At 45.3% G+C, this 12546-nt stretch overlaps 1 protein-coding gene across 1 annotated transcript in view; it reads right to left on the bottom strand.

The window, feature by feature from the left end:
* BMP6 (bone morphogenetic protein 6) overlaps window positions 1-12187 on the bottom strand; it is an 88802-nt gene extending 76615 nt beyond the window's left edge. Inside the window, exon 1 of the mRNA XM_068199152.1 lies at window positions 11614-12187. Within this exon, the coding sequence (XP_068055253.1) occupies window positions 11614-12040 (427 nt within the window). The 5' untranslated portion in view covers window positions 12041-12187. The remainder of the gene's footprint in view (window positions 1-11613) is intronic.
* Window positions 12188-12546: the final 359 nt, after the last annotated feature.

The raw sequence follows: 12546 nt of genomic DNA, 5'->3' as shown, positions 1-12546 counted from the left end.
GCACCTCTCTGGAGAGAATAAAGTTAAAAGTACTATGCAACCTCTTGAAATGTGCTCTTTGGGGGACTGAAAAAGCCCAGGAATATTTGCAGGGCATTTTGTTTCTGAGGAACTACCTCTCCCTATTTTTAACTTTGTTTCATGCAACATACTCTGATAATTTAAAATAATAGCAATGATGATGTTCTGACATCACAAGATGCATGAAGAGCCCTGTCAAAGTAATATATTGCACTCTGCTGTGTAATTATGTTCTGTTGGAGCAGAGTGTTGGAAAACTTAGTATAATCATTAGCCGAGCGCTGAATGTTTTGATTGTCAGACAGGTTGTATATGATGCAAATATATGACTCAGAAATGATTTCACATAAACATTTTGGTAACAGTAATCTGACTCATAACCTCCAACATAGAAAATAACAAGCTGCACAAAACATCTGTGCGCTCCGAGCAACTCCAGCTTGCAGCAACCTTCACAAATCTCCCAGCACAGAGAGACCAGAGGACCTGAAGCTGAGAGATGTTGACACCTACTTTCCCAAAAAGAGTCAAAGAAGGAGCAAAAAGTGCTGTCATTCCCAGCAGGGATCCCTGGCAGAGAGCTATGATAGTTTATGCCATCTGATAGCCTGCCCAGTGGGCATCGCTTGCTTTCGGTCCACAATTAACAGGGCTAAGGGAGGAAAGGTTTGTTGTTATTCCACCCCGAAGCTTCACCATGTCAAGCACAACAAATGCACAGTTCTTCTTCTATTTATTTGTTCATTCATTAGGAGATGGACAGCTTCTTTCACGGCCCCCTTCTGAAGACAAATGTGCAGTCTTGAGTGACAAGGAGGATTTACCGTCTGTTATTTCAGAGGAGGTTTGCCATGTTTATTCTGGAAAGTGCCATGAATTAATGAACTATCTCTTCAAGCCTCAGTGCATCAGAGCTGCCAGCTCTCTGGCTGCCAGAAGCAACAGACTGTTTTGGGAACCCAATAAAACTGCTTTTACTGAGACTAGAGATAGCAACAGTATCAGGCAGACCCAATCCCAATAGCTTCTTAAACATAAAGGAGTCATTATACCAACTTCAGCTGTTACACTGCATTTTTATGGGGAGCTTCTCAACAAAACTCTCAATTAATTCAGAAGAACATTGACTATTAGCTTGCCTGCAGCGTGAGCATTACCAAAAGTCAACCAAACCTTTATTAGTCTTGCCAACAGTTTGAAATGAAACATGCACTAGCCTGTGACCTCCTTCATCTCTCCTGTCTTCAGCTGTTGGCAAGCATGTCTGAAGAGCCATGTCCCTAACAGAGCATAGCTGCAAAAGGCACAGCCTGTGCAACACTGATGAGCAAGGTTCACAAGTAGGAAGAACTAAGGCCTAAGCCAAGTGAGAACCTGTAGGCTCCAGCTGATTCATGCTGCCACCTGAAAAAAGCCAGGTTTCACCAGATAAGACCCCCTTGTTTCACTGGCTCCATGAGCCACTGGAGGACTGGCCAGGGCAGTAAAACAGGTGAGATTGCAAGACCAGAAGCAAGAATTTCAGGGATCTCATCACAGCCCTGGTCCAGTCATAACCCCTGAGCCTCAGCCTAGTTATTTGGAAAATCAGTATAAGAGTGATTTACATGTGTCAGAGCACAGAGCACACTGTTAGAGTTCAATGCTTATGAAGTGTTTTGAGGTTCTGAATAAGAGACAGAGTAGTATCTTGATGTTGTCTAGCAAGTAACGAGCATTACATATCCTGCAGAATGGAACATTTTTGGACAGGACAGCTGCTACAATCATTAAAGTGTAAAAACTATTACATGCAAGAGACAAGACACAGACATCTCAAAGAGAAAATCTATTGTAATACATTAAACAAATGTATTTTCTCTCCAGCTATCTTCCATAGCATAGTAAGTTGGAACTTCCTTAAATATGAGAACTCTTTTTTTTTTTAAAGTCTCCCTTCATTTCTCTTCATTCCCTTCCCACCCTCTGCCTTTTTTCTTTGTGGGTTTAAAAAAAAAATTAAAAAATAAAAAAAAAATTGAAAGAGCAAGCCAAGAGATTCACAATCACCAAAGCCTGCAGAACATACAGTGAATCTTGGCAGGACATGCATGTTTATCCTTTTCATATGTTGTTTAAATTATTTTTATAAACAAGTCATTATCTTACATAGCCACTGCTTGGTCCCTTTCATGTGAAAGATGTTTGATGTTACAATAATTAAGCAAAAAGGTCTGCATGCTTGAAATGCTGTCTCAGGATGACGGTTAGTGGGCAAGAGAGGCTGCTGCTTTTCTAAAATGAAAGGTTTCTTTGCCAACCTTCATCATTTAAGTTGAGCACCTGGATTCTGTACTTGTGAATCAAATCTTTGTGTAGATATTAAAACATGAATTTCAAAACAGGCTTAAATTTTAGAACTATCCTGCTACTTTTTTGCATCAAAATTGTGCACACGTGTCAAGGCTTGCAGAGAAGCCTCTCCCTGCTTGCAGATGAATATTTTGAAGAACCAAGCTTGGCATCATTATGAAGACTCAGGTACATTAAAAGTGTGTAAGGCCTCCTCCTGCGCCACACCATCAGTGCGGCCAAAAGTAGTGAAGAAATGTGAATGGTAAGCCCATGGTAAGTGACATAGGAAATGCCTCCTCCTTTTTTCCTGCAGAGCATCTGGTGATTAAATACGGCTACCTCTACCTCTGTTTGTCTGAATTTGGATAGAAGGAGCTTGTGCATCTGTGCCATGAGGAATTATTGCTCTGACCACCTCTTTAATCCCTGTTACAGAACCTTTATCCAGATATTTAAAGCAGTTTGAAAAATACAGAAGCTAGGCTGCAGCAAGTGTTCATGTTCAAACAACTTAGTATTATTACAGAGTTTACAAAGGCAGAGGCAGACAAGTCGTCTTGTACACGTTAGTTACAGTTAAACCTTATTTTCCAACTTATTTGGATGATTTTATTCCTTGTAAAAAGACTGGAATTGACTGCTAAGAGCCTTACTCTTCTGGATTTTTGTCTTAAGTGGTCTAGAAAACCCAGGAGAGAGAAGGATGCAAGGAGGCACATCTGTTTCACACTTCAGCTGTCGACCCTTTCCTCCCTCCAACACCTCTTGGCTTACGTGTGCAACTATCAGACCCTACTTATGAGCTCTAATCTGTTCTCATTTTTTAAGTGCTCTTTGTTGCCTGGTGTGGAGCCTAACACTTGTGCTTCAATAGACATTATGTCACCCTTTAGCCCTTGTACAAACAGAGTGTCTAATACCTTGACCATACACACCACATGAATGCGATGAGGTGAGCAACAAGATAAGAAAGCTGCAGCAGTACACTTCAACATAAACATCTCTGTGCATTCTTTAAACATGGCACATTTTACAGCCTGCACTTGATAAAAGAAACTATAGATCTCCGTTTGACAAGATTTTGGGTTGAACAAATATATATTCGTTAGAAGAGTGTTTCAAATAGCCAATTCATACATTTCTCACACTGCAAACAACCATTAACATACATGGAATAACACATCTTTGGAATACTGTTTGAAAACACTCTCTCATTTACTATCAGGAAATTTGACTCTTCAGAACAAGTGTTAACACTGTCTTGTTTAATTTGTAAAGCTATTCAAGCCATGAAATACATCTGCACATTCAGTATATTTCCAATACTGTGCTTCTGTTTTCATCTTCAAAATGTTTTTATTTATACACTAATATTTGACCTATGAATGTTCCAAGTTTATATGGAGCCAGCTGTTCTAAATTCTAGTTACATTAAGCATTAGTGCAAAACATCAGGTGATATCATTGGATATTTTTAAGGGGAAAGTTCACAGGAAAGCAGCTATGTATTCTTGTGATTAACACCACATTGGATCAAAACAGTCATGTCTAGCTCTCTGAAAAATACAGCTACTGTTTTAGTTAGCAGAACACTTCGGCTCTGTCTACATTATCCTTTTTTGCCAAAAGTTCCCACTGTTGCTACCACTGATTCAATTCTGTCATTGTGCACTGATGAACACTGCTACGTAAAATAAAAAGAGCTGAAAGCGGGGCTGTCAAAATCTTTGTGCCCTTAACAACAAAACAAACAAAAAAAAAATCTCATTACATCACCAAAAAAACCCAACCAACCCAAAATGCAAACAAACAAAAAAATCCATTCCAAACTCTACCCAACACTAAAAGACTGTTTCTTAAGTAACTGAAAGTTCAGGAAATGCCAGCCCCAATCCACAGCAGTTTTTAGGAATCAAAGTCCATTACGAGGTATTAAACACCCCTGTAATCCCACAGGGACTCAGTTTCTTTAATTAAGCTTTTTTCTCCTGCAACAGCCCTGCAGCAGCTGCAGCCACATGCCCTTCCCAAAGCCACTGTGTGGGAGCCTGCTCTGGGTGCAAAGCACCGGGCCACTTAGTGTGCTGCTGCCAGCCACCCCTGCTGCAAGGGCTGCAGCTCTGCAGAAGGCACCACTCCTCATCCACTGCCAGCCTCGACTGAAAAAAATGGTGGAAAGAAACAACTCACTGAATGTTTCTCAGGCATGTCCCCTCACCCTCAGCATATCATGGCTACAGAATCCCAGTCCTGAGTGCCATCCCAATTCCCCCTTAGAATTCCAGGCAGTTTGGGCTGGAATGGATCTTCAAAAGTCATCCAAATCAATCCCTGCCATGGGCAGGAACATTGTTCAGTAAAACAGATTGCTCAAGGCCCCATCCAACCTGATTTTGAACAGCTCCTCTGGGGAACTCCTCAGAGTCTCACTACTGCTGTTTGAAAAATGTCTGTCTTCTATCTAATCTAAACCTATCCTCTTTGAGTTTAAAACTGCTGCTCCATTGAACAGGGAACCTAGGTGTAATCCAAAACCAGGCTCCAAGAATCAGGTGAGCAGCAGTTTTCCAGTCCTTAAACTCCATCTCCCAGGCTCTGAGGTCTGATACTTGCTGTAACAAATGGGAATCTCTCACCCATAAGCCATTTTTCCATTTGGGCAATAGTGCTTGCTCTTTGCTTCACACTGCTATATAAATGGTCAAGAGGAAATGTTAAATGATGAGGAGGTGGGCTGTGCTTTACAGCATAGCTGTGCATTTGCTGGGATACAACAGAAACACACAATGAAACTGTTTACATCCCAAGTAAATCATACCTTCCTCTAACCCCCTACAAGTTAGCAATGAGGCAAGATGACCTAAAAAGAATCGTGACTCCATGGCATGGAAAGTCTAAACATCACCTTCCTTCCTCCTAAATCACAAACACTGCTTAGAAGTTTATATTTAAAACTACAAGAGAGAGTGTAACCACTGCAATGCACCGGGCTAGACCCAGCAAGGATCCACAGCTCCTTGGCAAAGGTACAAGCCTGCAGCAAGCAGTCCCAGCAGGAGCTCAGCACAAGACATCCATGACAGCTGCCCGAGTGATTTTCTACTAAAGCCATGTTGAGATGGAAAAAAAATGCCAAAAGAAAACCTTTTTATAAGAAGTGGTTTAGCTTCATTTTTTTCTGAGGGAAAGAACTAGGAAGTCCTGCTTTTATTTTTACAAAAAAAAAAAAAAATCCCACACCTGGGTTTCTAATTCAAAATGCAACTTTTCATTTATTTACTGATAAAAAAAATGGCTTGAAGTAATCAAGACTGGTTTGGCAATACCAGCTTTTAAAATTACAATAAATTGCTGTTGTTATTGTTGTTGCTGGAAGAAAATTTTGTGTGAAATGTTGAAGTCTAAGACTGTCAATTTTGAAGCTTTGAAAAGCTTTCACAAGACAGAGAATAATCCTACTAATGTCACACTGTCTGTTTCCAGTAGCTTAGTCCAGATGAAAGTCAGATTTGGATAAATTGCTTACATGCACATGACCCTCCACTTATTTCAAAAGTACAGGTTTTGAAGAGCAGCATTTCCAGGAGCCACACATCTTCTAGGGCTCCTAGCCAAAGACAGAAGGATGACAGTTCCTCAAATTCCAATTCCAGAGGAGCTGAGGACTTCTAAAAGACCATTTGCCCCTTCTTTAACCATGCTGTCAGGCAGCTTCCTACTAGCAGGCAGCTCACAAGCAGCAGCTACTTCAAGGAGATTACACAAATGAGGACCTCAAGCTGCATCAGTTGATAGCAAATATAAGGCTGCTCTTCGCCACTTGGGAATCTGTCTTAGCATCAAAGCCCACTATACAAGGCTTGGCAGAAGTCAGTAAACTCATTCCCATCATCAGGTTCATGATTTCTAATATTGGCCTGCTCTGGACACACATGGAGGACACTGCTCACATACCGAGCAAGTGAGGCTGTACACAGCCAGCTGGCAGCACAGCCAGATCTGCAGCATCACACACTCCAGTTATTCCCTCTGAGTAGATGTCTTGACCTTTACAACACGTGGCCAAGAGTATAAACAGATGGGATGACAGTATGAATGGTACGGTCCCATCAATACAATCACACAACATCCCTGATACATCTTGGTTGCCTAATTTCGTATCTCCCAACAGCAAGCATGGTACTGGGAAAAAGGCAGGTGGGCTGATCAAATCCTTCAGATGAAAAAATTCACCTGCTTTAGAAACACATGTAAGGATGCTGGAGCACTGCTTCCCTCCTGTGAAAAGTTGTGCAGAACAAAGGCATATTGCTTGCACCTAAAGTGCTATGGATTTGTGCAAGATCATTCCTAGAAGGAAATCTGATAGGTCACCGCTGCGAAAAAGATGAAAAGCCTGTTTGTAAGACATCACATCCATAAGGTGCTACTTTATAGGCAAGGAGAGAGAGAGAGCGTGTATTTGTAAAACAAGTCTTATATCTACCTCCAAGCAACTTCCTTGCACTGAAAGGGAGCACCCTTGCCCCAGCTGACACTTGGAAGTCTTGCAGGGAAGATGGGGATTGCCTGGAGTTTGGGGATTCAAAAATAGAAGAGGCTTTTCACCACAACCCCATTTTAAATAGTGTTGAAGCCTCAGGGCTGACTGCAGGACTGCCTGGCAAAAGGTGAGCTTTCCCTCAACATTTTCCATGAAGCCCTCCCAAGGGACCTGTGGGTCTTATGATAAAAGGGAAAACCCTCTCTCCAAAAGTAGACATAAAGTGAATCAGTGCTGTTAGTCTGCTACAAAAAGCAACAATGTTGAAAAACCAGGTACCACACCCCAAAGCACACTTTTTATGATCCTTATCTCTGGTGGGTTTGATGGATTCAGACTTCTCCTGCACATCTATCAACAGCCCCAGATTCGGGTCATGGCAAACTCAGACTGCCACTGAACTCCTTGGGTTTGATTGCAGGAAGTGCATGCCTGTTTTTCCTCTCAGTGTGGATGCCAGGATAGGAAGACATGAGCAAAGACCATGTTCTGACACAGGACTGCTTCACAGCACCTTTCATGGCACACACATAATTCTGGATGCCGTTAAAGTAGCAAAGTCTTTGAGAGTTTTGTTTGCTGCTGCTTTACGCAGCATGCACAACTCTGAAGACACCAGCTGGTGAAACAGAGGACGCAGTGCAGATCCCCTTCCCATCAGCACTGATGTGCCTGAGAACACTGGGGTTAAGCTGTCAATCCAGCATCACTGCCTCAAGAGGTATCTCCATACCAACCCCAGGCTGTTCTGCCAAGAGGAGATAACCTTATCTCGTGCCATGAGGAAGGTACACTTTCCAGATAGGAAACATTAACAGATATTATTATCCCAACAGTACTGTGTCAAGACACGCCACATATTTATATCAAGGCTGTTCCTACAAGAAGAGCTGAACCGTTTCACAAAGATACCTGCTGGCCCACAATGCAACCCCCACCCCAGCCCCACAACCCTGCTGTACAGCCATTTCCACAGCACAGAAGTTTGGTATCCTGCTTCGTCAGTGAATCCATGAAGATTTTTCCATCTGTGCTAACTATCCAGACTTCCTACGTGTGAAATGAAAAGAAACAGGCACTTGTCAGATGCTTCATCCTAATGAAAACACCTGAAATAGACACTTCTAGGATCATCTTCCCAAAAAAGGGACCAGATTTACCAAGGGCAGGCTATGTTTTCTGTCAAATTATGTTTTGGTATTTAACCTGACAAATTTATTATTTAAATTATCTGAACTGGTTTATATCTTGCGTGATTTTGCTTGTAATGGGAACAAAAAATTATCACTCCTCCCTGATACTGCTCTCCAGGTGCTTCATAAAACGGAGTGCTAAGCATCTCCTGGAAACCCTGGACACATTAAGCTCCCCCATAATCAGCCCCTCTGGGAATCATTGCCCACACCACAATACAGACACCACCAGGTAAGCAAAATAAATCCCAGACTCTCCATTTCAAAGACTGGTATTTCTTTTCCTCCCTGTAAGACAGCAACTCCCTGTGTGTGAAGAACCTCCACACCTGTGACCTTCCTATTTCACTTTAAAAAAGCCCCAAAACAAAATAGAAACCATCTCCAAGAACACCATCACCTTTGAGACTGGGACAAGCCTGCACTGCCTGAATAATCTGAGACCTCACTGAAGTCCCTCATCTTTGCAAGACCTTTCAAAGAGGACTCATACCTTGAGCACATATTCTTCCCTAGAGAGAACACATCTTCTGTGTCCCCAGACTGAAGGATGTAGGTTGGTCAAGAAGGGCTGGAGCCCTGCATGTTTGAAATCAGCAGTGACTACAAGCTAGTGACTCTCTTTGGGCTAAAGGGCTGGAAAAATTAAATGCACTTTTATAATAACATCAACACCTGCAAACTTTCGTGACAAAATAGGACTCCTCTGTACAGCTGACCTAGATTATGGCTTTCCAGCACAACGAGATGCATCAAACTTTTGTCTGGTTCTGAGCTGCAGCAGAAGCAGCATCAGCACCTGCAGGCAGGTCACCCACACTGACTTGACACCCACATAGCCATATTCACCTGCATATCTAGGTGATACCATACACTCCTCACCCTGAGAGAACAGCAAGGGTCCCTCAGATCTCTTTGGTAGTTGCCCCTTCAAGAATGGAACAGGAAGTCTTTAAGGTTGAACACAAAGTTCTTCAGAAGTCAGTTTTAACTGAACTGAATTAAGTGTATATATGGCCACATACTGAAAGCTCCAACTGAAATAATTCTGGCAGTGTCCACTTGTAAGCAGACTCCAGCTGTGAGTTGTCAGGGTTGTTTGACATGTACTTCATTGGATCAGACAGTGTGCTTGAAACCAAGAATTCTTCCCTTTCTGCTGTGATCGCACCATCTTTTGCAGCATTTCTGACTTCATCTAATAAGCTACTTTGACAAATCAGATCACAAGCTGGCTTTCTCCCATTAAACCTTTGGTTTCTATATTGGAATATAACCTTAGCCTTCCTCTAGTTTTCCAACCAACCTGAATTACAGTTAAATGGAAAAGTAAATGTCAATACACAGGTGAAAGACCCCAGAAAATCCCTGGTATGTCAGAGAAGCCACAGAAAACAGCCAAACAGCTGTTCAGTCCCAGCCCATTGATTTGTCAACACTCTGGTAACAAATAATCACATTAAATGACATTATGTTTTATGACTTGGGATTTGGAAGTTGATGAGAAATTTCTACAGTTGATTCATGCTTCCTGAGACGCATAACTAGCATTTCAATTGCACTATTTTACTACATCACATGAATAATTTTCCTCATTGTTACATAAGTGTCTAGATCTAAGTTATGAGAACTGATTTGAATCATATGAGTGGAAGGGGTTATTTTCAAAAGAAACACATACCTTCAGATTGTACCATCTAATAATACTCTCCTGGTGCCTTACAAATAGCTAATTACCTTCTTAAACACCACATGCTCACACTTATCCCTGAAATCAGCTCTTTAGAGAATGCCTGGCCCCTTGCAGGCACCTTGTTTCACATCCCTCAAGCAAAATGTGACATGGGGGTTGCTTGCAGACAGTTACAACCAGCACCACGCTTCTTAAACTCACAGCTCCAAGTATAGGTCCTGAAAATCCCCAAGGCAAAAGAACAGAGACAGCAGCAGCACCTCTGTGTACTCAAAGGACAGAGAGGTTTGGGGAGGCTGGGAGGGAAGAAAAACAGGTGCCCTTTGAATTTAAAACCTGTACAGTATTTTCCAGATCTGACAGCTGAGACCACAGACCATGCTAGTTTCATTGATGGACAATTTCAGGATGTCTCAATCAAATACATCCAAGCTCTGAGCTGGCAGCACCACCTAAACATCCCCTTGTTTTAAGCTGACTTAAAACAAGGCAGATGAGACCCTGACAGGTACACACCTGCAGTACAAAGAGACAACAGGGTTCCACACTCCTGGAAGGTCTGGGCACCTAAGGCAGCTCAGCTGTACCCGTACGGGTTGTGGTCACCTCGGTTTCAATGTAGACAAATCCTTCAGCAACTATTTTCAGCTCTTCTGACCTACTATGTGATTTCCATCAGGTACAAAAATTAATCAGCTCTTGTTTCTGGATGCCACAGCATGGCACAAAGCTATTGAACACCTGTACCAGCATTGAGAGCTCTGAGAAATTTCCTGTTGCAGTAACATATCCCTGCTCCAAACAAGTAAATACACAACAAATTCGGTTTGTTTTTTGGCTTGTTTGTTTTTTTTTTTTTTTTAACAAGACAAGCGGTTGTCATTCTGGCACACAGCTCTGTCAGCACAAGTAAAAAGGCATAGTCTTCAGCTGATCAGCTAAGACACTTGAGCTTCCCAAGAATTCCCTAAAAAAAGGAACTGTTATTTGCCAACTGAAATATTTTCATTCTCCACATTAGTCTGAATCTAATTACACTGTTTCCTTACAATTGTATAGTACTAAGAGCTCCTTTAAGTAAAAAACTTAATGACTTTCCCACTGCAATGCCTGCCTCAGAGCCCTTCGCATTGCTGACAGGATGATTTGTTTGAAGAGCAGGTTGACATCTAACAAAACTTAATTCAAGATTTCCACATGATACAGTTTTTTATCACGTTCCTGTGCTCAATCACCAGAATAACATACACGGAGTAGTACACATATTCACCACCACACTACTTCTGATCCCTTAAAATAAAAACAAACAAAAAATATTTAAAAAGGAGACGACGAGGACACTGTGAAGTAGCGTGGCTGTACTTTGTTCAAGCCCTAAAGGCATCTCTGCTGCTGGACCTTGCATAGAGTGAGTGCAACCTGTACTCTAGCATTACCCCAGCTCTGCGGCCCAAGAAGCAGAGAAGGGCGTGCTTAATTCTGAACTACAGGCTCTGACCACTACCATCAGAACAAGGACTACTAAAAAAAGAATTATTCTTTTTTTGATTCCTTCCTCTCACTCCCTCCCCACAAGGTTTTGCATGCTGGGGTATATTCTTTGTTTACTGTTTGCGAGAGGTTTGCCCTTCCCCGAAGTGAGCTGCCCTCCTGACCGAAACCCGCGCAGTCCAAGGTGGGTCCCAGCCGGCAAAGCCCCGACCCCGTCGCGCCCCACCGGGGAGCGGCCGCCCGTCCCCACTGCCTGGGCCAGAGGTGTCCGCGGGACGGGCGAGTGGCTGGGTGGGCTGCACGCAGCCCAGGACTCCTTCCCTCCTTCCCCGACTCACCCAGGTTGACGAAGCTCATGACCATGTCGGCGTCGTTGAGGAAGGCGCTGTCCTGCGGGCTGGGCAGCGGCGGGGCAGGAGTCGGAGGGCGGCCCCCGCGCTCCGCGCCCGCGCTGCCCTCCGCGCCCTCGGCCAAGGAGTGGTAGAGGTCCAGCATGAAGCGCGGTGCCGCCCTCAGCCGTCCCGGCGGCGGGGCCGGCGGCTCCCGTGGCAGCGGCCGGGGACGGTGGGGCAGCCCCAGCACGGAGAGGATCTCCCGCTGCATCTCCCGCTTCTCGTGCGACTTCAGCCGCCGGTAGAGGAAGCCCGAGGCGGCGGCGGGCGGCGGCGGCTCCCCGCCCTCGGCGGGCAACGCGGGCTCGGCGGGGCGGCAGGCGCCGCTCAGCAGCGCCCAGCAGCAGCACAGCCAGGCCAGCCGGCGCGGCATGGCGCTCGGCCGGGCGCGGGCGGGCGACGTCCCCGCTCCGCGCTGTCCCTGGGGGCTGCCCGCCGCCCTCCAGCCCTGCCCCCCCGCGACGGGTTCGGCCCGGGCCGGCGGGGGGCGGCCAGGCCGTGGGGGGTCAGCGCTCGCCCCCGCCGCCGCCGCGCATGGCCGCCCGCGGGGCACCGCGCTGCGGAGCCCCCCGCGCCCGCCGCCGCTCAGGTGCGGCGGGGCCGCCCCCGGCCCGCTCCGGCCGCTCAGTTCGCCATGCCCCTGCCCGGGGGATCCGCGCCGGGCCGCGGGGGCTGCGTACGGGGGGAGAAGGAGCAGGGTGAAGAGCAGCAAACTTTTCTCGCTGCCAGGGAGCGAGGCAGGGAGCGAGCGAGCGAGCGGCTCCTGCGGCTGCAGCCCCGGTCCCCGCGGGCTGGCCGGAGTGCGGCTGCTGACAGCGAAGGCAAATCAGCAGCGCGCCCGCCTCTCGGCGGGGCGGGCGGCCGCTCCTCCGGGGCGGG

This window comes from Anomalospiza imberbis, chromosome 1 (genome assembly GCF_031753505.1).
Source record: "Anomalospiza imberbis isolate Cuckoo-Finch-1a 21T00152 chromosome 1, ASM3175350v1, whole genome shotgun sequence".
In the NCBI taxonomy this organism is placed as follows: Eukaryota; Metazoa; Chordata; class Aves; order Passeriformes; family Viduidae; genus Anomalospiza; species Anomalospiza imberbis.
The sequence above is the reverse complement of the archived record's forward strand: the minus strand, read 5'-3'. Positions and strand labels throughout refer to the sequence as shown.